This window comes from Leopardus geoffroyi, chromosome X, assembly GCF_018350155.1.
Source record: "Leopardus geoffroyi isolate Oge1 chromosome X, O.geoffroyi_Oge1_pat1.0, whole genome shotgun sequence".
Classification (NCBI taxonomy): Eukaryota; Metazoa; Chordata; class Mammalia; order Carnivora; family Felidae; genus Leopardus; species Leopardus geoffroyi.
In genome coordinates, this window is record NC_059343.1 from 112,142,569 (window position 1) to 112,170,101 (window position 27,533).

At 38.3% G+C, this 27,533-nt stretch overlaps 1 protein-coding gene and 1 non-coding gene across 9 annotated transcripts in view; both read left to right on the forward strand.

The window, feature by feature from the left end:
* Nucleotides 1-27,533, forward strand: part of LOC123594165 (P2R1A-PPP2R2A-interacting phosphatase regulator 1-like) — a 102,834-nt gene that overhangs the window by 19,854 nt on the left and 55,447 nt on the right. For 4 of the 8 annotated variants that reach the window (XM_045470836.1, XM_045470838.1, XM_045470839.1 and 1 more), the window contains exons 5-11: nucleotides 812-880; nucleotides 11,218-11,261; nucleotides 11,365-11,419; nucleotides 12,899-12,988; nucleotides 13,391-13,479; nucleotides 14,081-14,145; nucleotides 17,901-17,997. In XM_045470836.1, the coding sequence (XP_045326792.1) occupies nucleotides 812-880; nucleotides 11,218-11,261; nucleotides 11,365-11,419; nucleotides 12,899-12,988; nucleotides 13,391-13,479; nucleotides 14,081-14,145; nucleotides 17,901-17,997 (509 nt within the window). The other 4 variants (XM_045470833.1, XM_045470832.1, XM_045470837.1 and 1 more) reach the window with 4 other exon arrangements.
* LOC123595480 lies at nucleotides 16,212-16,318 on the forward strand. Its single transcript, XR_006711183.1, has one exon. It is a non-coding gene; the product is annotated as a U6 spliceosomal RNA (small nuclear RNA).

Genomic DNA, 27,533 nt, shown 5'->3' on the forward strand with positions numbered 1-27,533 from the left:
ATAAGCTTTGAGATAAGGCAGAAAGGGAAAAAGTGGTCTAGACAACAGGTATCTGAACAAGCAAGAGTAGAATGTGCTGGGCTACTTGGAAGTGATTGCCTTAAGTCATTCCGTATTATGAAAGTATGTTTTTCTCAGCTGGGTTCCAAGATACTGGATAGGGTTCTTTTGTTTGTTTTTGCAAGGCAAAACTGGCAAGAAAAAATCAGGTGATTTTAAGATCTAGTGCCTTGGGAGAGCAAAGGTAGAGATAAGCAAAATGTTCTATTGATGTTCTGCTCTGTATTTCTTATGTTCACAGTTATTTTGTTCTGTTTTGATGTATATAGACTTTTGATTACTATAATTTTCAGTCAAGAGTCAGTGGGATTTTTTATTATTTCTTTAATTTTAAACTTAACGAATACTGTTGCTAGCATGGATTAGACACTCAGATACTTTAGATAATTCAACATTGACTTCATTCATGTTTAGAAATAATCAGAAGGGACGCCTGGGTGACTCAGTCGGTTAAGCGTCCGACTTCAGCTCATGTCATGATCTCACAGTTCGTGGGTTTGAGTCCCATGTCGGGCTCTGTGCTGACAGCTCAGAGCCTGGAGCCTGCTTCGGATTCTGTGTCTCCCTCTCTCTCTGCCCCTCCCTCGCTCACTCTTTCAAGAATAAATAAGCTTTAAAATTTTTTTTCAAAGAAATAATTAATCAGCAACATTAAAGCCAGCTTGACTTCTATTTATTTTTTATTGAAGTGTAACTAACAATGTTATGTTATGTTAGTTTTGGGTATTGACTTTTATATTTTGAATTTCAGTTTTTGCCACCTTCTTCCGTTCCCGTTCCTATTCATGCTTCCTTTGGTCGCCTTCACCAAATCAAACAGGTAAGAAGACTTTCGAAACTCATAGCTGTTCAGTAAAAAAAGGAAACTTTATTTTTCTTTAGAAAAATACCTAGGGTTCAGTAATTCCAAGTGAGGTCACATGTGATTCTGTTTTTAATTCCAGGAATGGTTCCTCTAAAACAAAAGCAACTATGGAGTCCTGTATTTCTTTGGGTTATAAACTGATAGATTCCAGAAAGACAGTGTATTCTTCTACCTTGAATCTGGCTTCTTTCAGAGCTCTCGAAGAAAAGGAATGCTATCTAGAAAAATTAATTTTTTAGGTTCATAATAACCATAGTTATCATGATGTTTTTTAAACCACCAGATGAAATTTTTTGACAGATGAACAGCCTTTATGCTATCGTTCTGTGCTCATTTCTTAGTGATCTGAGTTCAGGGACACATTGTACTTCACTGGCTTACGTTTTGTGCAGGCGTGTGTGTGTGTGCATGTGTGTGTTTAATAGCAAACGCCTAATACAGTTAAACCTTTTAATTATCCAAAGATTAGCCACAGAACTCAAAAGATCAAATCCCCACTCCTCCACAGGTGGTGGGATTTTTCTGACCCAGCTACAAGCAGACTTTTGTTCAAGAGGGGCTTAACTGTTATGGAGCACTTATTATTCACTTAGTGCTGTAACAGGTACTTCACATGTGTGGTCTCATTTTATCTCGCAACAACCTTATAAGATCAGAGTCTAACGATGGGAGAAATTTAGTAATTTACCCAATGTCCAGGGTTAGTGACTATCAGAGCCAGATTTAGCCCCAAATTACTGGATTCCTTTCCAGCTACCCTTTCCCTATTTCAGTGGCAAAAAAGCCAAAATATCTCATGAGCCTGGTGTTTAGGATTCCAACTTCTGCTTCCTTTCCCTCTCGCCCTCTCACGCCATGACTTCCCTAAGGTCCAGTTTATCATCCAGTAGCAAAATAGTATGGTAAAAAGATTCTTTTACTTTTTAGTAGATAAAACATTCTTTGTCTTTGTGAGTATGGAGCTATTTTAGAAATTCAAAAGAGCCTAAAACTAGTAGGTGAGATGACCTCTGGTTTATCTGTGCAATTTGCTTTGTTGCTTCCTCTAAATGAGACCAATATTTGGAAATTGATTACACGTTGCTATTTGATTATGAAGCTTGAAATCAAGATTAATTTAACTGGTTTGTAATATAAATCATAAGGCACTCTGTTTCCATAGTGACAGAATATACATTATATAAACATTTAAAATGAAACACAAGTAGAAAGTGAATTAAATGGGAAAACAGAAATACTTCAATCTGGGTACTGATTGAATGGAAAATTAAGACTTATTTTCAGCAACTTAATGGTCTGATATCTTTTTTTTAATTTTTAAAATATTTTTTAAAAATATTTGAGTGGGGAGGGAGAACATGAGCGAGGGAGAGGCAGAGGAAGAAGAAGAGACAGAATCTCAAGCAGGCTCCACACTGTCAGTGCAAAGCCTGATGCGGGTCTCAATCTCACACACTGTGAGATCATAACCTGAGCCAAAGGCAAGAGTCGGACACTCGACCAACTGAGCCACCCAGCCACCCCCTTACACATATCTTAAATTGCATATTTCTTTATGTGTATGCTTTAACTATGGCTTCTTTTTAGCTATTGATCTTATTAACCTTTTGGGAAGGAGGATGCTTGAAAGTAAATCCTGTGATATCTTTTTACCCATAAACACTCAGTATGAATCTCTGAGAAGGACTTTTTTCCTACATAATCACAATGCCATCATTACATCTAGCAAAATTAAGTTATTCTGTATTGTCATCTAATAACCAGTCTATGTTGAAATTTCATTATTCCCAAAAGTATCTTTTCTGCTGATTCAAACATGTTCCAACTATGATCTCTCAGATCTCTTTTATTTAAAATAGCCTTTCCTCCTGTTCTTATTTCATGCCACTTATTTTTTGAAGAAACCAGGCCATTTGTCATGTATACTACCCTACATTCTGATTGTGCTTCTGTGTGATGTTGTTTAATATGTTCTTTTATTTCCTGTATTTCCTATAAACTGATTTGAATAAATTTTCTTTTACTTTTTTCTTTTCTTTTTTTTTTTTTTTTTTTTTTTAAAGACTGGCTCTGGTGTTTCATAGAAAACTTTCAAAGTTTATTTATTTTGGGACAGAGAGAGACAGAGCATGAACGGGGGAGGGGCAGAGAGAGAGGGAGACACAGAATCGGAAACAGGCTCCAGGCTCTGAGCCATCAGCCCAGAGCCCGACGCGGGGCTCGAACTCCCGGACCGCGAGATCGTGACCTGGCTGAAGTCGGACGCTTAACCGACTGCGCCACCCAGGTGCCCCTCTTTTACTTTTAAATAAGCACACATACTTGGGGCGCCTGGGTGGCTCAGTTGGTTGAGCGTCCAACTTCGGCTCAGGTCATGATCTCACGGTCTGTGAGTTCGAGCCCTGCGTCGGGCTCTGTGCTGACAGCTCGGAGCCTGGAGCCTGTTTCAGATTCTGTGTCTCCCTCTCTCTGAGCCTCCCCCATTCATGCTCTGTCTCTCTCTGTCTCAAAAATAAATAAACGTTTAAAAAAAAAATAAGCACACATACCAAGTGAATATTAGGTCCTGGGTCAACATTTAAGTAGATGTGTGGTTTAAGGTGCCCCTTTCCTAGTAGGCGGCTAATGGGTAATTTTTTCTCTACAGGGGTTGTTAGCTGTTTTCTAGGTATTAGAGAGCTTGAGAAAATGAAGCTGGAAGTTAATTTTCTGTCCACCCCCCAGTTTTATTGAGATGTAATTTACATATAAGGTTGTATAAGATGTACAGTATAAGTATACAGTATAACATGTACAGTAATGATTTGATTTATGTATTGTGAGATGATTACCATGGAAGTTAATTTTCTTAAATTTTTTTTAATTTTTATTTTTGAGAGAAACACACACACACACACACAGTGTGAGCAGGGGAGGGGCAGAGAGAGAGGGAGACACAGAATCTGAAACAGGCTCCAGGCTCCAAGCTGTCAGCACAGAGCCAGACGCGGGGCTCAAACTCACAGACTGCGAGATCATGACCTGAGCCAAAGTTGGACAGCTAACTGACTGAGCCACCCAGACGCCCCTAGGAACTATTCTTTTCATGTAATTTTTCCTTTCCTAATACCAATTGAGTTTATGTTTCAAGAGGTTTGGAAGCACTCGGCTTTTAGTTCCCTATACCAAAGCCCTAAACATAAGTAACCGCGCTGCTGAAATAGTTTGTGTATTCGTTTTCTAAGGTTGCCACAACAAAGTACCACACATGGGGGGGGGGGGGCTCACCAAACAGAAGTGTATTTTCTCACCACTCTGGAGGCTACAAGTCTGAGATCAAGGTGTTGGCAGGATTGGCTTCTTCTGAGGGCTGTGAGAGAAGGATCTGTTCCAAGCCTCTCTCATTGACCTATAAATAGCCATCTTCATGTTCACATGGTGTTTTCCCTACACATTTGTCTGTTTCCAGATTTCTCCTTTTTATAAGGACATATTGGATTACGGCCCACCCTCGTAACCTGGTTCTAACTCGATTACTTCCGCAAATGCTCTCTCTCCAAATAAAGTCACATTCTGAGGCACTGGGGGTTAGGACTTCGACATATGGATTTTAGGGGGACACTATTCCACCCATAACAGTTTGTTCATGGTATATGGTTCTATAATTTTACATTTATTTCCTGACTTGTCAAATAGGATATAAAATCATTGATACCTAGTAAGAACTTGACTTTTTCTGCAGTACCTTAAGTAGCATCAGTTTAATTACCTACTTGCACACTACCTCTGCGTTTCTAGCATCTCTCCTATTTATATCTCCACAGATGTCAACTTTAGCACCATGTATTATAGTCTTTGTTTTATCTCAACTGGTTTGGATAAATTAAACTGGGTTTAGACACAAATGTAAGGGAACTTTATGAAATGCAGCCATTGAAAACATCGTGCCAGCTGGAGTAGAGGGCATGATTTTAACAGGGACAATATCAGTTATCACAGTTTCACAGTTACTTTGTCTTATGGACTTTGCTACCACTTCTAGTCTAGGAAAGCAACGGCATTAGATTTCTGTTCTGTGTTTTTCGGTCTTCCTTGGAACCTACTAAGTACCTGGTCTTTTTTGTGAAGAGATGTTCTTTCAGGGAATAGCCTAACTTGTTTTAAAGGAAATTTAATTTGACCTTAACTCACAAATTGTTCATTCTTTCAGCAAGCATTTGTTAAGCCCTGTGCCGACACCGGGCAACCAAAATCTTTCAGGCATACTCACCTTCAGAGAGCACAGTGGGTAGCTCACCATTTCCATTTTTACCTTGGATCCTAAAAAGCTGAAAGCTAAGTTCAGTGCTCAAGTGCAACAACTCTCCTTAACCTGGGTTTCTAGCAGACAGTACTGTTTGTCCCTCAGAGATATGTGGCTCTTGATTTGTTTTTTTAGTAGTTATTTACTTTCGGGAGAGCGCAAGCAGGGGAGGGGCAGAGAGAAGGGGACAGAGGATCTGAAGCGGGCTCTGCGCTGACAGGCTGACAGCAGCCAGCCCGATGTGGGGCTCGAACTCACGAACCGTGAGATCATGACCTGAACCAAAGTCGGACGCTCAACCAACTGAGCCACCCAGGTACCCCTCTTGACTTTTTATCCTTATTTTAACAATCATACTTCATTATAAGCATCTCCTATCCATTTTGGAAACAGGCAAGATATAAATGATAAAAGAGTCAACCTGCTTTTACTAACAACCTTCAAAATTAGCTGATGTTGGGTAATGCTCCAACTTCCAACGGAACAGTGAGCAAAATCCTGTCCTACTTTGGGAAAAATTGCTCTTGGTCGTTGAGTAAATTACAAAGTACTTTGAGCTTCTCACTACAGGAAAACGTCTACATCAGTATTAGGTGGAAGGACTATACTAACTTTACATTTTGTTGAAAAGGTTTACTGTTACTCCATTGTTTTTAAAGACTAACTTCTTAAACTTCCTTTCCCAATTTCCCTCACTTTCCATAATGACATCAAAAGAACTCAAAGCTCTAGGTTCACCTTCAGTTCTTCCTTATTTTTCTACTGTATCTAATTAGGCATCTAATCCTATTAATTCTTCCTTGACAACATCCTCTCTGTTCCCACTTCCTTCTGTCCCTTGGGTCCATCCAGATTACTGTAGAAATATTCTAAGAGATTTCCTATCTCTGTCAGTTTAATCCGACTTCCACAACCAACAGCAAGATCACTTCTCTGAGACATCATTTTCACCTTTTTCTCCCCTGTGCAGAAAGTTATAATGGCTTCCCATTACCTACTGACTAAGAGTAAGAGTATAGCTAGGTCGTAGCGAGCACTTACTCACGTAGGTTGCCAGGCGCTGTGATAAGAACTGTACAACCACTTCGTTATCCTCAGTTTGTATTATCGTCTTCATATGAATGAAGAGACTGAGGCTGAGGTTAATTCACTTGCCTAGGATTGACAGGTAAAAAGTTACAGAGCCCAGGTTCGACCCAGTTCTGTTTGGCTCCAAAGCCTGTGGTCCTAACAACTATGGTGTTCTGTGCAAACTCTTTAAGTCCCAACCCTTCAATTATTTACGATCCTAGAAATCTGGCCCTATTTTACCTCTCCAGTTTTAGCTCCCATCGCTTCTCAGTACAAACTGTTTCAGTCAAGCCGGTCTCACTCCCCTCAGACCTGCCATGTTCGTTCCCTCCTCTAAGCTTTTGTTCACATGCTTCCTTCTGCTTGGAACACCTTCCCCTCCACCCTCTGCTTGTCCACATTTTAAACCACTTTCAGGGCCTAGGTCAAATTTTCATTCACACAACTCACGCCACTCTTCTATTCCAGACTACCCATAGCATGTGTTGTTTATATAGACGGTAATATTTAAGCTCTTTTGATCATACACTGCATCAGTGCAAAATGTTTTAGCACATCCTTCCAGTACATGTAAACTGTATTTACATTATGGATATATACTTCCAAGCTGGTATGTAGCGTGAGTCATAGAATATATGAGCAACACAAATACAGAAAGGATGAGATAAAGACGAAATGATGTTTTTAGGACATTTTAAAATGTATTGTATTAATTATGAGTCATTATTGAGAGGGACTATGGGTCCATATTTCTAGTAGTGTTCATGACCTCAAATTATTTTAGCCAGCTCCTTGACAGAGACTAGTTCAGCATTGTGTTTTCACAAGAAGGTGGAAGGTGATGTGCTGGGCTAGGAGTAGCACAAGCGCCACCTTTGTCACCTCCCTGTCACTTGCTTAGACTTGTATTATGAATCTTCTGTCCGACATTTCTTTATAGAAATCTTGTTAAGATACTTGTCTATTTTGTGGAACTCGGTTTAATTAAAACTAGATAATATATCCATATGGCCACCTAACTTGCAACTCATTACAACTAGCCTCCCCCCAAATGCTGTTCTTTTGCAAGATCTTTGGTCTCTATGGGCTGAGTGAGAGCACCTGTGTCAGTCTGTATATCTAATATTAGCAAACCTTCATTTCTTACTATCTTAGATTTAAAATGTGTAAATTGAATTTTTTTTTTTTTTTTTTTTTTTTTTTTTTTTTTTTTTTGCTTCTCTGTGAATCACCATGTATACTTCCTGGGCTATGATCATGCTTACTTTGGAGAGCACCAACCTGATGTATATAAAATTTGTCTCTCAAATATGATTCTAGGTCATTTTCGGGAAAGCTCATCTGCTTATTTCATGTTCCCCATCATATTTAGCACCATATTTGCCCAACTGTGTCCTAGGTACTTTATTATGTGTAAAATATGTTTTTAAGAAGACCAGGGTGAATTTGGACTGTAGGATTTTTTTAAAAGCCATTTTAACCATTTTTAAGAGTACAATTCAGTGGCATTAAGTACTTTCACAGTGTTGGACAATCATCATCACTTTTCATTTCCAGAATTTTTCATCCTGCCAGACAGAAACTCCATGCCCGTTCAGCAGTAACTTCCTACTTAACCTCCTTCTCCTGTAACCTCTATTCTACTTTCTATTTCTATGAAGATTTGACTATTCTAGGTACCATATATAAGTGGAACCACAAAATATTCGTTCTTTTGTGTTTATATCACTTAACATAATGTTTGTAGTATTCAACCATGTTATATGTAGCATGTGTCAGAACTTCATTCCTTTGTATGGAATTGTGTTTATATCACATTTTTTAATCCATTCATCTGGTGGTGGACACTGGGTTGTTTCCAACTTTTGGTTATTATAAATAGTGCTGCTATGAACTTTGGTGTAGAAGTCTCTGTTTGAGTTCCTGTTTTCAATACTTTTGCGTATATACATAGGAGCGGGATTGTTGGATAATATGGTAAGTCAATGTTTAACTTTTTGAGAAACTGTCAAATTGTCTCCTACAGAGTCTGCACCATTTTACATTCCCACCAGCAATGTCTAAAAGCTCTAATTTCTCCACATTTTTACCAACACTTGTTATTTTCCACATTTTTAAATAACAGCTATTCTGGGGCACCTGGGTGGCTCAGTTGGTTGAGCATCCACCTCTAAATTTCAGCTCAGGTCATGATCCCAAGGTTGTGGGATCAAGCCCCACATTGGGCTCCATACTAGGCATGGAGCCTGCTTAAGATTCTCTCTCTTACTCTCCCTCTCTCTGTCTCTCTCTCTCCCCTTCCTTCCCTCTGTCCCTTCCCCCCACCCCCCCGCTCATGTTCTCTCACTCTCAAATAAACAAATACTATCCTAATGAGTGCGAAGTGCTAGCTCTTTGCAGTTTTGAATTGCATTTCCCTAATGACAAATGTTGAACATTTTTCACATGCTTATTGACCATTTGTTTTAATTTTGTAATGTTTATTTATTTTTGAGAGAGAGAGAGAGAGAGACAGAGCATGAGTGGGGGCAGGGCAGAGAGAGAGGGAGACACAGAATCGGAAGCGGGCTCTAGGCTCCAAGCCGTCAGCACGGAGCCTGATGTGAGGCTCAAACTCAATAAGCTTGAGATCATGACCTGAGCCGAAGTCAGAGGCTCAACCAACTGAGCCACTCAGGCGCCCCGCTTATTGACCATTTGTATGTCTTTGGAAAAATACCTGTTCAAGTCCTTTGCCCATATTTTAATTTGTTGTTTGTTTTGTTGTTGTTGTTGTTGTTGTTGTTGTTGTTGTTGAGTTGTAAGTGTTCTTTATATATTCTGGATATTAATCCCTTATCAAATGTAAGATTTGCAAATATCTCTTCCAATTCTGTGCTTCTTTTCACTCTCTTGATCGTGTCTTTTGTTGCACAAAAGTTTTAAATTTTTATGAAGTCTGTTTTTTTCTTTTGTTACCTGTGCTTTTGGTGTTACATCTGTGAAATCATTATCAAATCCAATTCATAAGGCTTTTGCCCTGTGTTTTCATGTAAGAGTTTTATAGTTTTAGGTCTCACGTTTAGGTGTTTCATCCATTTCAAGTTAATTTTTATATATGGTATAAGGAAAGGTTTCAACTTCATTCTTTTGCATGTGGGTGTTCAGTTTTCTCAGCACCATTTTTTAAAATTATTTTTTTTTCAACGTTTATTTATTTTTGGGACAGAGAGAGACAGAGCATGAACGGGGGAGGGGCAGAGAGAGAGGGAGACACAGAATCGGAAACAGGCTCCAGGCTCTGAGCCATCAGCCCAGAGCCCGACGCGGGGCTCAAACTCACGGACCGCGAGATCGTGACCTGGCTGAAGTCGGACGCTTAACCGACTGCGCCACCCAGGCGCCCCGTCTCAGCACCATTTGATGAAAAGACTGTCCTTTCCCCATTGAATGGTTTGGCACCCTTGTCAAAAATCAACATGAAGGGGCGCCTGGGTGGCGCAGTCGGTTAAGCGTCCGACTTCAGCCAGGTCACGATCTCGCGGTCCGGGAGTTCGAGCCCCGCGTCGGGCTCTGGGCTGATGGCTCAGAGCCTGGAGCCTGTTTCCGATTCTGTGTCTCCCTCTCTCTCTGCCCCTCCCCCGTTCATGCTCTGTCTCTCTCTGCCCCAAAAATAAATAAACGTTGAAAAAAAAAATTAAAAAAAAAAAAATCAACATGTATCTGAGTGTTCATTTCTGAGCTCTCTATTCTGTTCCTTTGGTCTATATGCCCTTATGCTAGTACCACACTGTTCTGATTACTGTGGCTTTGTAGTAAGTTTTGAAATCAGGAAATGTGAATCCTCCACGTTTAGTCTTCTTTTTCAAGATTGTTCTGGTGATTCAGAGCCTCTTGAGATTCCATGTGAATTTTAGGTTGGGTGTTCGTATTTCTGCAAAACAAAAAAATGCCACTGGGATTTTGACAGGGGTTGCATTGCATCTGTAGATCACTTTGGATAGTATTGCCATCTTAACAATATTAAGTTTTCTAACTCATGAACACAGAATATCTTTCCATATGTGGGTTATTTTTAAAAATATTTATGTGAGGGCGCCTGGGTGCCTCGGTCGGTTAAGCGTCCAGCTTCAGCTCAGGTCGTGATCTCACAGTTTGTGAGTTTGAGCCCCACGTCAGGTTCTGTGCTGACAGCTCAGAGCCTGGAGCCTGCTTCAGATTCTGTGTCTCCCTCTCCCTCTCTCTCTTTCTGCCCCTCCCCCGCTCATGCTCTGTCTCTCTGTGTTTCAAAAATAAATAAAACATTAAAACAAATTTAAAAAAATAAAAATAACTATGTGAGAAATTATACTTGCATTTATAAAAAAGGTCAAACACTATGGTAAAGTACAAAGAAAGAAAGAACAAATTACCCTAAACCGCACTACTCATTGATAAGTACTGTGAACTTTTTGGTGAATATCCTTCTGAACACCTCTTGTTTATAATTTTACACAAATAGCGTGTGAGGATTTTTCCTACTTGATATGTAATACATGTTTCTCAATGTCAACGACTAGATTTAAATCCATGTTTGCACCATCATTTACTTAAACAAACCCATACTGATAGACATTTAGTTTGCTTTGGACTATGAGTAATATTTGTGAGTATCATAGTATGAATCGTAGGAAAAATAGTATAATAATAAATGACATTTTCTCTTTTGCATGAGGAAAGGTACAAAGTGTTTCATCTAAGAAGTTTCTGCATATCTGATGTACTGCAATGCATTAGTAATAGATCTTTGGTGTAGTAGGTTCAGTAATGAAAAGTAGAGAACTAGACACGTGTTTAGAGATTTGTTTACACTCTGGCTCTTCTAGAGCCCAGTGAATAATAATAAAGGTACAACCAAATGAAACAATTTTGTAAAATCATAGGAATGGGTATTCATTTATTCTCATGTTCTGCCTTTCAGGAAGAAGGCATGGATTTAGTAAATAGAGAAGCAATGCATGAATGGTGAGTCGTGTACTTTGAATTACTATTCTGATCATTTCTCTATTCAATTATGTCTTTTCTTTTGGTTAGGCAAACTGCAGTACTGATATCTCTTCTTTTGTAGGGAGGTACAAACTGCAAAACAGATAAGTCAGTCTTGGGAAGAAAGCTTGAAACTGGTATGGTATTAACATTTCACTTTTATTGAAAGTTTTACTGATTTTCGGTGTTGGCAATACCTACTTCTGCTGTAATTTCTAGAAATCCAAGCTCTCGTTTGAAACTGAAATTTATATGCTGCGTAAATCATTTTTGATCGCTCTTAAGAAACAGTTTATGACTTACTCGTAAAAATAACTGACATCATTTGAAAGTGGGGTTCACAGTAAATAGTTGTCTGATACAAAACCATCGTTGTTTTGGACCAGCTTCCTCTCTGTCCTAGTAAGTCTAAGAAGAGTTCAGTTCTGCTGGTCAAATTGCTCACATGACAAAACAATAAATGATTTCACTCCTTTCTATGTAATTGATTAACTACATATTAGAGTCTTAAACCACAGACAGTGGGTTTCTTGGATAAATGCTGCATTTTTATTCCTGTAACGTATATACTCACACTAACATTTTAACATGCAACCTTTAATTTGAACATATTTGGAATTTCATTACATCCCCTGGTAACATTTTTCCATGTCTCTGTACGCATTATGGTCTTACTTAGTTGTAGAAGTTGAGTGATGTTTAGGCTTCTTTTCCATGGACATCTCAGATAATGATAGAACAGGAATTGAGCTGAAATTTGAGTAGGAGAGATTCTGGTTAGATGTCTGTTTCCAGATTTGGGAATGATTAGATTAGAAAATGGGTCATCAGCAGAAACAGTGGCATCTTATTTTCCTTTGAGCCCTGAGTACCTTAGATGGGCATCTATTCCTGGTTTGGGAGTGGGTCCTAAAGAATGAGTAGATAGCCTCTGGAGTCTGCCCCTTTTTATGTTTGGGGCCAACACAATTTATGGATGCTGCTGCATTCCCTTAACTGACCCACTTCTAATTACTTCAGGTGTTGGCACGAGGGAGTGAATCTGTGAATGTGTTAGGATGTGTAAGGGAACACATAACGTAACTTTACCTGCGTCTCGGAAAAGAAAAGAGCACATTTCAAAGCCCCGAATTATGCAATACTGATTCTGTCTATATAAAATCTATCAACATTTTTTATAGCTGTAGTTATCGTTGCTGCCTCATTTGTATCTTAGTTCTAACCAAATCCTTTTTGATTGTTTCCTGGAAATGGTATTGTAGTCTTCAAAAACAAGGTACAGGTCAAACCAGAAGAGAAAATTTTTAATTTAGGATTTGTGTATATACTAGTAAGTATTGCTCAATATCATGTATTCACGTTCTACATCTTTGGGGACACTAGGGAAGCCCCTCGACTTGCCATGTGACTCTTTTTTCTAAAAGGGGAAAGGGTGCCTTGGCTTATTGAGGTGAATCGTGGGTTCCCTGCTTGTTTTAGGATGATGTGAGCTCCTCACCGTGGTGCACTCACTGATTCAGTTAAGGGTTCCCTTCCCCATGCAGCAGCTATCTCCTTAAGTGTTTGATAGGGAAGCAATTGGTGCTCCAATTGTACACTGCTTTCTGCCTACACAGAGTGCCAGTGATTTAGAGAAACCATCTTCAAAGTGCATTGGTTTAATTCCAGTACCCCCAGCACCTTCTCCCACCAGGGGGATTGGGAAGGTAAGAAAGGAGAGCCTAAGAATCTGTGTCCCTTGAAATAGCTATGAGATATTAACGTTTCACCACCCAAACTTTGGGGGGGGGGGATATATTTTGCTATAGCACATCTGATCCTAAACGACAGTCTTCCCTTCCTTTTCATTTCTTGAACTATTATTAACATATGACAAAAGTCGCCAACTTTGAAGTATGTGACTTCATTAACTTTGGTACTTGTGTATAATCCTGTAGCCGTAACCATAACCCGGATGTAGAACCGTTCCCACGCTCTAGACAATGTCCTCGTGATCTTTTGTAGTCCACTGCCTTCTCTCCCCCACCCCCTGCCCCCACTAGGAAACCACTGATCTGCTTTCTGAGAAGAGTGGTGGTTTTAAACCCTCTGTTCTAATTTGGTTTTAGCAATATTTTTCTCCATCGTTACAAACTTATGTGAATTACACCGCTCTGTCTCCAAGTCCTAGTCCCAGTCCTACGCAACAATTTCCAATGTAAGTTCACGTTGTATGAAAATACCAAAGTGCTTATAAAATAAGAATTTTAGAAACTTACAAGAAATTATAGCTCCAGGTTCTATGACAACCACAGAAGTAATGTGTTTTTTGCTAAATTAAGATGTCATTGTTTTGGTTTACCATTTTGTATATTGAAAAGAGTCAAGTGAGTTAAGGACATGTGAGAACATGTGAATGTATGAAGAATCAGCAATTCGTTAACCCTGTTTGAACATAGTCTTCCTCTCCAAGCTTGTTGATAAGGATCAAAGCTAATTCTTGAGCTGTAAACAGCTGCACCTGCTCATTTACCGATGATTCTCACCTTGATTCAAGGCAAGTCACAACCAGAACAGTAGGTCTTTCTAGCTTTTTCCCCCCATAATTTTAAAAAATCCTGAATCCTTCTAAACTGTAAGACAGTTTGCTATCCTGAGGCATTCCTGTTTTTAACCCAGATTTAGAGAAAAGCAATAAAATGATGTGATACTACATAGTCCTTTTTTAGTGTATGTCCTTAGATCTATTCTAATGAAATAGTCATAGCTGATTTTGTTCAAATTTTTTTCTGGTAATGATTGTGATAATTTTATTTTAGAAGAAGAAATCAAAGCCCCACCAACATTATTAGACCAAGTATCTTTGGATCATTAAAAAGAAAAGGTACTTTTATCTACTAGCAAAAATAAATATAACTTTGAATTATTTTTATAAAGTATTATATAAAATCAAGTGCTATAAAAATTTCATTTTAAAGGATTTATTTAAAATATATTTGAGAAGTTACTAGAGGCCTTTCATTTTACTCAAACTACATAAAGACAATTTTCAAAGCTATAAAGTGCTGGGGTGCCCGGCTGGCTCAGTCGGTGGAGAATGCGACTAGATCTCAGGGTTGTGAATACAGGCCCCACACTGGGTGTAGAGATTACTCAAAAATAAAATCTTTAAAAAAATGTTTTTAAAAAGCCATAAACTGCCATATAAATGTGAATTGAGAAATTTAATTCCAGCTTAGTCAACCCTTAGGATTTTCATTATATAAGTATAATTCACCAGGCTAGCTGCCTTAACTACTTGTGAAAACAAAGTGGGGAATGAGTGAATGAACAGATAGAATGAATCAGTCATCTGGTATTCTGCTAAATCTCGACCCCTGCCCTGCCGCCCCGCCTGCCGCCACACCTACTTGTTGACATCGTATGAGTAAGTTGACACAAATCAGACCCACTTTCTACACTTAAAATATACGCTAAGGTGTGTGTTCTTTGATGGTTCACTTCTTTATGGGGATTAATTTTGGAAATTAATGAAATTAATGAAAAATACCCACCTACTCAGTAATAAAAGGACAGTGGAAAAAACAGTAGTGTTTTTTTTTTTTTTTAACTCCCACAGCCCTGGATCCCATTTCTCAATCCTGCCTCACTAAGCTAGGTTATTCTTCCTTTTTCGTTAATACCACTACTGAGTTTTAAAGTTAATACAAAGTTTAACCATAATAAGGAGGGAAAATGGATAAATAGGAAAGAAGGTTAAAAGTTTAAAATGTGTATTCGTGAAAATTCCATTAAGATAGGAAAGAAGAGGGGCGCCTGGGGGGTGGCTCAGTAGATTAAGTTTCCGACTCTTGATTTACACTCAGGTCATGATCTCACGGTTCGTGAGTTTGAGTCCTGTATTGGGCTCTGCGCTGACAGCAGGGAACCCGCTTGGGATTCTCTCTCTCTCCCTCTCTCTCTCTCTGCCCCTCCTGTGCTTGCTCTCTCTCTCTCTCTCTCTCTCTCTCTCTCTCAAAATAAGTAAAATAAACTTTTAAAAAGTAGCTTTAAAAAGAAGATAGGAAAGAAGAAGGAAAAGAAGAAAAAGAGGAGGGAGGGGGGAAGAAAAGAAGGAGAAGGGGAAGGGAAAGGAGAGCAAACTATAGGGAAAGAAATTGAAATGTACTTCAGTCTTCCATGTATTTTTGGATAAATTAATGGCAGTTGCCCTAACAACACATCTAACTAACTATGTACTTCCTGTATTCTAGGACTAAGACAAGATCAGTTCTGGAAAACACTCTTTCAAACTAAGCACATCGTTTTATGATGATGGATCAATGACCTAGCTTTGGAGTATTTTGTCTGTGCTGTGAAGTTGGGGGCTAGTGTTGAGAAAGCGTTTAAATATATTAATAGTTTAGGAGTTGTTAGGAAGTTGGGGTCATTTCAGTATTTCAGATAAAATATGCTTAGGGGCACCTGGCTGGCTCAGTGGAGTGTGTGACTTTTGATCTTAGGGTTGTGAGTTCGAGCCCAACATTGAGTGTAGAGATTACTTAAAAATAAAATCTTTAAAATAAATAAGTACATAAATAAATAAAATACACTTAAAGACAGTGTTTTACTAAATTAAAATAATTCTCCTTTTAAGACACTTAGGCATAAAATGTTTTTATGACATTGAAAATTCCTGGAATTGTCTTAGAAGTTGTGATTTATTTATTTATTTTTAGGTTTATTTATTTATTTTGAGAGAGTGCACATGCACGCACAAGTGGGGGAGGGGTAGAGAGAGAGGGAGAGAGAGAGAATCCCAAGCAGGCTCCACGCTGTCAGCACAGAGCCCGACGCGGAGCTTGATCTCTTGAACCGTGAGATCGTGACCTGAGCCGAAATCAAGAGCCAGACACTTAACCAACTGAGCCACCCAGGTGCCCCGGAATTTGACTTAAAAAGTTATTTTTAGTGCTTGCTTTGGTAGCACATATACTAAAATTGGAACGACACAGAGAAGATTAGCACGGCCCCTGCACAAGGATGACACACAAATTCGTGAAGCTTCCATATTTAAAAAAAATATATTTTTATAATACAATTTTGACATAATAGACTTGGTTTCTGTCCAGTGTCTTGGTGGATGTGTCATGTTTCACACAAGCCTCTTGTACCTGGTTTTCAGTTGCTCTGGAGGATGACTGCCTCACTCACTTCTTTGAAGTGTCCGTAAGAACTCCAAAGCAAATTCTATATGTACTACGTGGTCTATATTTTAAGTCAGACCATAGTCTGAAGGTAGCCTATACATGTTTGGTCAAAATTCATCTGGCATTTTAGAGATAGTAACAGATTAAACGGAAATTTAATTTTATTTATCTATTTTAGAATATGAATATCCATTTGGGAAACAATAAGTGATGTCCTCTTTGGAGCCTATTAATGAAATATGGGGGAAAAGGGCATAAAAAATCCAAAGAGGTCCTGGGTGAGGGAGGAAAAACAATGAGAACTCTAAAAAATGGAAGAGAGTATGAGATCACTGTCAGAATCTCCAAGCATATGAAGGCAGTTACTTCCATTGGGAATAAGCAAGAGCAAATAAGGCTTCAAGTGGGAATCCTGAGAAATCTGCAGAAATTAGACAGCTGTAAAGAGAATTTTACAAGTAATAATGGTTTCAGCAAAGAAAATTTCCATTTTCTTCTATGATGAATTTGTTTTGATTTGTCTTGCTTTTCATTTAAACTCCAAAGGAGAGGTGAGTAATTTCTCCATAATGGTATAATTGTAATCTGGCATGGGACAGGATACCCAGACCTCTTTTGAGTTTTATGAGCCATGATTATACTCGTAAGGAAGGTCTGTGGAATTTCTATTCCTAGGGGTATATTTTTTAATTTTAATTTAATTTTATTTTTAAGTAAACTTTGTGTCCAACGTGGAGTTTGAACTCACAACCAAGAGTTGCACGCTCTACTGACTGAGCCAGCCAGGCGCTCCTATTCCTAGAGATATTTTTTAATGAGTAGGTGGCCTTAGTGTTTCATCATTCATATATATTTCACTCTACGAGTTTTGGGCTTGAGCATTAGTTTTCTCTCATCCAGACATGGTTATCACACGATTATGTAACACTGTGCAGATTTTACCATTTACTTTGACTTAAGATTACAGCAGTATAGTTTTTTGACATTAGGTGCTTCTCCTTATTCTTTAAAAATATATTTATTTTGTTCATTGCATGCTATAAAAGAATTGGTCTATTTAGTTCATTGTATATTTTTAGCAAAATACAGACAGCAATAACCTAAACATTTAAAATAAGGAATGAGATTAAATTATGATACAGCCTTACTACATAGCTCTATAAAATGACGTTGTAGAATTTAGTAAATAATATGAGAAAATTATACTCATTAAAAACAAAAAGTAGACGATGTATCAGTATTATATTCAATACAAATCCAGTTTTGTTTAAAAACAATCATGTATATACACACATATTTAGGAATTACTGGAAAGTGGTTATCTCTGGGTAATGGGGCAGTAAGTTTTTTCTTTGTGTTTTTATGTATTTTATAATAATTGTTTGGAACTAAAAGCAAAAAGCATGCTAGATAAAACATACTCTGCCTTGGTCTGCTTTTCTCGTCATAGGTGAAATGATAGCTAAAGATCCGCCTAAGAGATTTTTCGAAGGCTCGACCAACATGCTTTCTCCCGATACTACCCAGCAGTCTGATGTGAATGTTTGGTGAGTATTAACATGAATTTTTAAACATTCGTTGGCCATTTTTCACTTGGTTTTTAAGTCTGTTTTTACTATTGTATATATTCAGAAGTCTGGTCTATTATTAAATATTTTTAGAAGTCATCCAACTAATATCCCAAATGGATGCTATTACCCTTAGTAATAGCATCCCTAACGTTTATGTGTGACACTAATATATGCTGGATACATTTTTAGAAGTGGGGTTTTAGCATTTGATTAAGAGGTGTCAGAGAAATACATAAAAATGCAAGCTTGGAAAAAAGTTATCTTCTGCCCATCTTTTCTACCTTGGATTTTTGTGTGCTTTGTTAGGCTGAACGTATGAAATCGCTCTTGTGACTAGGGCCAGTTCTTTGCTTCACATATTTTGTATTTGTTTGTAGACAAAGTGGAGTACACAGAGATCTTTTGAATTCTGTTGTCAGTGAATGGTATTTTCTTCCCCTGGTCTATCTTCAAATACTCTTGGTGGAACCAGTAGCAGCGCAGGATCTTCTTATAACTCACCAGTTAGCATCAGCACCGTCACAAACTCCTGTGTCGTCTTCTGATTCTCGTTCTCCATTTATTGTAATAGACAAACTTTCCGCTAAGTGATTCACCCATCCCAAGACTTTCTCACCAATGGAGAAACACACATTTGCTTCTCTCTCTCTCTCTCTCTCTCTCTCTCTCTCTCTCTCTCTCTCTCTCACACACACACACACACACACACACACACACACACACGTTACAGCAATAACAGAATTGTGTGTTTTAGGAGTGCCTGGGTGGCTCAGTCGGTTAAGTGTCTGACTTTGGCTCGGGTAGTGATCTCATATTTTGTGAGTTCAAGCCCCGCATTGGGCTCTGTGCTGGCAGTGCAGAGCCTGCTTGGGATTCTGCGTCTCTTCCTCTCTCTTTGCCCCTCCCCTGCTCGTGTGCTCACTCTTTCTCTCTCAAAATAAATAAATAAACTTAAAAAAAATAATTGCAAGATATAATTTAGGCTATTTCCTATTACCTTATTTTCTCAATTTCCTAAAATTCTCTTTATCTACAGAACTTGCATGTCTAATTCCTGTGTTTGCCCTTAAAAACAATGTAGTGATATTTTCAAAGATGTTTTCCAAATAAGAACTATATTGAAGATACAATCATACATTTTCAAGCTGCTAATGTGTAGAAACATGCTGCACCTTGAGTTTTTAAAAACATAATTCAGAACTCTATTTATTTATCTGAATAAATAAAATTTTAAGTTCTGATGAAATAGAATTGTTCCGTTAATCAACAAGTAAAATAATTTTTTAAATTCTGTACTGAATACCTGTGCTAGTTCTTAATGATATTTTCAATAATTAGAAAAATCACCTGTCTTAAAGCAGTTTTTAACTTTTTAAAAAATGTGTATTTATTTAGAGAGAGCACACACGTGTTGGGGAGGGCCAGCATGTAACACTATTTGGGGCTCCATGTGGGTCATGATCATGACCTGAGCTAAAATCAAGTCAGATGCTTAACCGACTGAGCCATCCAGGCACCCCTAAAAAGCTTATTTTTAATTTTTTTAAAAATGTTTATTTATTTTTGACAGAGAGAGAGAGAGAGAGAGAGAGAGACAGACAGACAGAGCATGAGCGGGGGAGGGGCAGAGAGAGAGGGAGACACAGACTCCACAGCAGGCTCCAGGCTCTGAGCTGGCAGCACAGAGACTGACACGGGGCTCAAATTCACAGACCGCGACATCATGTCCTGAACCGAAGTCAGACGCTCAACCAACTGAGCCACCCAGGTGCCCCCCAAAAAAACTTATTTTTAAAACTAAGCTAGTTATACATGCTGATGCAAGGATTGCCTATTTTGCACATGAATCCTTGGATGTTTGATTTGTTTGGAAGGAATAGGTAGGGGAAACAAGATGAAAAAAATTTAATTGAATAGCAAGAAAATAATATGTAATTGGGACTTCACTCAATTTGTACTTAACCTGATTATCCCTGATCACTTTTGTATTCTAATTAAGTGTGGAAAAAAGACAATGTTGATAAATGGTGGTCTTTTACATTTCTATGAATTACTTTTTATTCATGATCATGATTATGCATTTGATTAAATAAGGCTTAATATGTTAGGGTTTTTCTGCAAGAATCATATGCCTCCAGTTGTTCCCTAAGGGCTATAAATGTTTGTTTAAACCCCAATTTTGTATTTAAAAGTCTTAAGGGTTTTCTGAATAAGAAAAAGTATGTGTTAAAAATGTAAAATCTAAAGTAAGTGCTTTAAGTAATTAAGGATAGCACTAGCATTTTGAAAAATAGAAATGTATCCTCATGAAATGAAGTTGAGAATTAGTTTAAATTTCCTCAGCTAACAAAATAGGAATGGTTATCTAAAATATTTATAAAAAGTTTTTCCTTGTCATTAGAAGTCATCAGAATGATGAAAATCTGATATAGGTATGCCCCACATAGGAAAAAGACTGTTACACCAAGAATTGTTTGACAGTGGCCCCAGTGGAATTAATGGTTACATATGTGGGGGAAGATTCTGTCAACCTATGAGTAAATGAATACTTATGAGATGACTGAGTTCATGATGGTCTCTGGAAACTGAGACACGATTCTACAAATTGGCCAAGGACAAGTGAACTATCAATATCGCCCTCGTTACTCAGCTTCTATACTTACCTGACCCTCGGTGGACCAATTGTGAACAGATACAGGGGCCCTCATGAGATGAGGTGTGATGGCAGTGATGTTCCTTGCTGAATTTGTAGATCATTGACAGACAATAGTGTCCTCCTGTATGGTTGACACTTTAGCCAAAAAAAAAAAAAAAAAAAAGTCTTTCAAAATACAAAACCTCTGGAGTACAAAAACCAAGGATGGAGAAAGTGAACAATGGGGGCGGGACTACTACTCAGTTCTATTAGGAGCTTTTGATCATTAAATCTTGGTAATCTGGACATTCTCAATACACTTCTTTCAACTCAGACAATTCCTTTAAACTCTGTTCAGTTAGTTTTTATTTAGTTGTACTCCAGGGTGCCACACTTACTATAATATGCTCAGAATCAAGGACTTTGTAGTCGGTTTTCCCATCTGTTGCCTTTTAAGGTTTGGTATTAGGAGGATCTGTTTAAATGATTTTCATTTATTTTTTTAAATGTTTATTTATTTATTTCGAGAGAGAAAGAGAGCAGGGAAGGGAGAGAGGGAGAGAGAGAATCCCAAGCAGACTCCACACTGTCAGCACAGAGCCTGACATGAGGCTCAATCCCATGAACCCTGAGATCATGACTTGAGTTGAGACAAAGATTCAGACGCGTAACCGACTGAGCCACCGAGGCGCCCCAATGATTTTTCATTTCTTAAATGATTTTGAGACCAAAGTAGTTCTGACTTTTACATGATGAGATTTTGTGGTTGATTTTTATTTATTTATTTTGTTTGTTTGTTTCAAGTTTTTATTTCAATTCTAGTTAGCTAACAGAGTGCAATATTCGTTTCAGGAGTAGAATTTAATGATTCATCAGTTACATATGACACCCGGTGCTCATCACAAGTGCCCTCCTTAATGCCCATCACCCCACCCACCTCCCTCCATCAACCCTGAGTTTGTTCTCTATAGTTAAGCATCTCTTATGGTTTGCCCGCCCCCCCGCCCCCGTCTCTCCCTCTCTCCCTCTCTCGCTCTTTTTTTCCCTTATGTCCATCTGTTTTGTTTCTTAAATTCCACATATGAGTGAAAGAAATCATATGGTATTTGTCCTTTTTCTGATTGACTTATTTCACTTAGCATAATACATTCTAGCTCCATCTAGTTCATTGCAAATGGCAAGATTTCATTCTTATTATGGCTGAGTAATATTTCATTGTATATATATACCACATCTTCTTTATCCGTTCATCACTTGATGGACATTTTAGCTCTTCGCATAATTTGCTTATTGTTGATAGTGCTGCTATGCTATAAACATCGGGGTACATGTGTCTCTTCAAATCAGTATTTGTGTGTCCTTTGGGTAAACACCTAGTAGTGCAATTGCTGGGCAGGGAGATACAAATCAAAACAACAGTGAGATACCACCTCATACCTGTCAGACTGGTTGATTTTTTAAAATTATTGTAAGACTATTATTTTGTCATCCTAAACATGCCAAAGGATTATAATGTCAGTTTTCATAGTAAAAGGCACGTATTTGTTTTTTAGGGCCGCCATAACAAAGTACCACAAACTGAGTAGCCTCAACAGTCAAAATAGATTATCTCATAGTTCTGGAGGCTGAAGGTCCAAGGTCAAGGTGTCAACAGAGATCTTCCTTCTGGGGGCTCTGAGGGAAAATTTGTTAATATTTCTCTCCTAGTTTCTGGCAGTTGCCAAAAATCCTTGCCTTACAGACATATCACTCCAGTCTCTGTCTCTGTCATCATATGGGCTTCTCCCTGTATCCCTGTGTTTTCATGTGGTTCTTATAAAGACACCAGTCATTGGATTTAGGGTCCAAGCTAGTCCATTATGACGTCATCGTAGCTTGATTACATCGACAAAGACCCTCTGTCCATATAAGGTCACATTCACAGATACTGGGGGTTAGGACTTTAACATTATCTTTTTGTGCACACAATTTAACCCGCAGCAGGATACTTTTAGAATTTTGACTTATTTTTCTTGTTAGTTTTTTAAATCATCTATCTTATAACCCATTTTAAAAAATAGCAGAATAAGAGGTGACCGTATTGAACATAGCATTGGTATGTCTTCTTTTTTTTTTTTATTTTATTTTAGTGCACACGTGAGCAGGGGAGAGGGGCAGAGGGAGAAAGAGAGAGACTCTTAAGCAGGCTCCACGCTCAGCCCAGAGCCCGATGCGGGGCTCAATCCCATGACCCTGGGATCATGACCTGAGCCGAAATCAAGAGTTGAATGCTCAACCGACTGAGCCATCCAGGCGCTCCTGTCTTGTTCTTATATATTTTAAATTTATGCTTGTTTATAAATATATATGTATGTTTATGTACATATACATTAGTTTTCACATCCAAAATCAAGAGTCGGATGCTCAACCGACTGAGCCATCCAGGCGCTCCTGTCTTGTTCTTATATATTTTAAATTTATGCTTGTTTATAAATATATATGTATATTTATGTACATATACATTAGTTTTCACATCCAAAATCAAGAGTCGGATGCTCAACCGACTGAGCCATCCAGGCGCTCCTGTCTTGTTCTTATATATTATAAATATATGCTTGTTTATAAATATATATGTATGTTTATGTACATATACACCAGTTTTCACATTGTCAATAAAAGGATAAATGAAAGTAGAAGTATGTTTCTAAAATATTTTTTTAAGTTTATTTATTTTGAGAGAGAGAGAGAGAGAGAGAGAGAGAGAGAATATGAATGGGGGAGGGGCAGAAGGAGGAGGGGAGGAGAGAGAGAATCCCAAGCAGGCTCCGTGCCCAGGGCAGAGCCCCATGTGGAGTTTGGTCTCACAAACCTTGAGATTGTGACCTGAGCCAAAACCAAGAGTTGGATGCTTAACCAACTGAGCCACCCAGACGCCCCTGTTTTTAAAATATTTTCAGAGTATCATTTTTATGCCTTAAATATATATTCATGTTTGATCAAATATTCCTACTTTACTTATAACGTTATAAAAGAGCAGCACTCCAGATTCATCCTGACATGAGGACTCACTGGTAATAAGTCAGATTCTCAGGTCAGGGTAAAAACTACAGTTCTTAAGATTTATGACTAAATCGACCAATCAAGCTTATAATTTCAAGTATATTCAATTAAGTGTCAGGAAACTCTATTTAAAATTGTAAGATATATGAAGATGAGTGAAATGCCATCCCTGCCTTCAAGCAGAGTAAGTACAAAAATAATAATGATACAAGACAAGGCAATCTAAGATGACTACAGATACACGTATGAAAGGATGTCTGAACCATCAAAGTAGGAGAGAAACACAATATTGGAATGATAGGATTTTAGAAGCCTTTTAATGTACCTCTCAATGCAGAAATCCTTTTAAGAATTCCACTCGAATGATCTTTTAGCCTTAGCTTGAAATCTTATAGTAATCAACTGACTTTCACACAACAGTTCATTCTGCTGTTGGACAACTCTCACCATCAGAAAGCTCTTACATTAAAAAAGGGGGGATGGGGTTAGAATTTGTATCTAGGTGGCCTGTTTCATTGGCTCTTTAGAACAGAGACAAATCAAATGTGCTATTAAAAGCAGATGAGTTAAGATTCTAATTCTGCATTAATCTTTGTCCCTGCTCCTTGAATTATTACTACTCCCACTACAAGATATATTTAACCTCATCTCCTAAATGAATTTTTAAAATTCACCTAGAAGCAACTATATACAAATATCCACGATGAAAATGCACGTATGATACTTTGGATATCTATGGAGAAAACTAATTACAATTTGCCTCAAGTGTTTTTAAATATTTTAGATCTTAAAAGTTGAGCTTGAAAAATATATCATATAGGTAGACTTCACTGTCAGATCATTGAAACTATGCATTTAGAAAAGGCCCAAGAACAATAAGTACTCGGGCAAAAAGGTAACTTTGTTTCCCTTAAACTCTATGATCTCTTACAGATTTCTTCCACTGTGGTTCTTAACCCAAGAGTAAATGAGATTGATTTTTATAAATGTCTAGAATGTATGGGTGGAGAGAGTCATATATAGGAATCTTGGAAACTTGCTCAACTTTCGTAATAGTGGGAGACCTTAATGACCATGGCCTCTCAGAAGAAATGCATTAAATTAATGCATTTATTAACTGAATCCTACAAATTGACCAATAGTCTATATATATATGAAATTGGAGATCTCCGTGGCATCACTGACTTCAAAGTAAACTGGTAACATAACTATTCATGTCCACCTTTTAGGGGAATGACCCAATTAACATAACTATTTATGTCAAACTTTTAGGGGAATGACCCAATTATATTATGAGTATAGGAGTCAGAAGACCTGACTTTGGCTCCAGCTCGGTCACTGCTCTGTGTGACTTTCAGCAGAGTCACTTCACCAATCTGGGCTTCAGATTTCCAATCTGTACAATACAGTTGAACTAGATATTTACAAGGTCCGGTCTGCCACTTAAAATTTTATTGATTCTGTAAAAACATTTGCCTTCATCTTTGCTACTGTAACAGATGCATGATGGCATTGAGCTTCTGAGGGCTTTAAGAAAGTATTTAGGAAATCAGAGAGCCCGATTCCTAATATTTTGATTCTTTCTGGCAACAAGAAACTCATTTTGTTCAGCCTCATCAATAGTTGCCTCTCTTGTATGAATTATGCATGCTTTATGATGAAATGTGGAAAGCTCATTTCCCCCTGGTTTCTTGTTTTGTGTGGATAAATGATCCTCTCAGGATTTCCATATTAATACAGGTTCCCACTGACAAAACACTCACCGTAAAATTTTCCTTCTAGTGACTACAGCTTGAGACAAAACAAAATAAAGATACACTTGGCGTTTTTGTTTCAGAGAAGCAAAGGAGACAGGGCACAAAAAGCTACATCAACTCTAAAAGCCCTGGCACAGTTCACATTCAGAAGTGCTCGACTAGTAGTAAATAGCAGACCACCAGCAAAATAGTTTTTCTTTTTCCTTGATAATTAGGATATGGCTATAAGAAAAACCCTCTAACCGGTTTAGTTGATTTCATGGCATGACTCTTGTGCTTGGTAACTCTCCGTTGAACACACACAAAAGAGGGCACACTTGAAAGTCGCCAATAGCTGGTTTGTGACTTTGTGCTGAGGAAGGAAATATATATATATATTTTTTTAATCTTTTAAATGTTTCTTTATTTTTGAGAGGGAGAGAGAGGCAGACTGCAAGTGGGGGAGGGGCAGAGAGAAAGAGAGACACAGAATCCGAAGCAGGCTCCAGGCTCTGAGCTGGCAGCACAGAGCCCGACGCGGGGCTCGAACTCACGGACCACGAGATCATGACCTGAGCCGAAGTCGGACGCTTAACCGACTGAGCCACCCAGGCGCCCCTGAGGAGGGAAATATTTTGCAATTACATCATCTAGCAGAGGAACCTAATTATACTTTCCATTTCTAGTCTCACTCTTCTGAAAGGGAGGATTTAGTTTGCCTCCTTAACTCGACTTATATTAAACTCTGCAGTAGATTACACTGAGTCCTGTTCTCAGACAATCTTTTCATAAGTGTGAAGCCTTTGGAAAGGAAGGTGCTGAGGCTAGCATGTTGGGACTATCAAGGGAAGTTCAGCTAAACCTCTCTTAAACTTTATTCGGAATACGTTCCCATGCCACAGTGATTAGCAGATTTCTTTTTTAATGTTTATTCATTTTTTTGAGAGAGAGCGCAAGTGAAGGAGGGGCAGAGACAGAGGGAGGCACAGAATCTGAAGCAGGCTCCCGGTACCGAGCTGTTAGCACAGAGCCCGACGTGGGGCTCGAACTCATGAACGACTAGATCATGACCTGAGCCGAAGTTGGACGCTCAACCGACTGAGCCACCCAGGCGCCCCTGACTAGCAGAGATTTAAAATGTGTTTGTAGTATGCACGGCTGTTGAGAGTATGGGGAAAGTGGTGTTTAAATTCACTGCAGTGGGTTCTTAATGTCCTTTGTGGAGGACATTTGGTGGTATGTATCAGAAGCCTTCAAGATGTGCACCTCTCTTGGCACAGCAATTCTTCTAAAAATTTTTCTTAGGGAAAAATATGGGACAGGTTGAAAAGGATGTTTAATGTTGTGAAAAACGTAATGTTTTCAACACATGGGGCTGGGGCAACTGAATATCCACATGCCAAACAGTGAAGTTGGATTCCTACCTCCCACCGTATACAAAAATTAGCTCAAAATGGATCAAGGACCTAAATAGTAAGATCTAAAACCATTAAATTTTTAGGGGATAAACAGGGGTAAATCTTCATTATATTGGATTGGGCAATGGATTCTTAGATATATCACTAAAAACATGAGCAGCTAAAGAAAAAATAGATAAGTTGAACTTTATCAAATTAAGAACTTTCGTGCCTCAAAGGACATTAACAAGACAGTGAAAAGACAACCAGAAAATTTGTAAATCATATGTGATGAGTTTAATCCAGAATATGTAAACAGGTCTTATAACTCAGCCACAAAAAGACGAACAACCCAATTAAAATATGGGCAGAGGACTTTATGAATAGACATTTCTCCAGAGAAGATTTACATATGGCCAATAAGCATATGAAAAGATGTTCAATATGATTAGTCATTAAACAAATGCAAATCAAAACCACAGAGCGGTATCACTTCATACCCACTAGGATGGCTGTAATAAAAGAGATATTAACAAGTGTTGGTGAGGAGGTGGAGAAACAGAGGGCCCTTGTACATTGCTGGTTGGAATGGAAAATAGTGCACTGACTGTGGCAAACATTTTGGCAGCTTCTCAAAATATGAAACATAGAATTCTCGTAAGATCCTCGATCTTCCAATCCACTCCTTGAAAACGAGGACTCAAA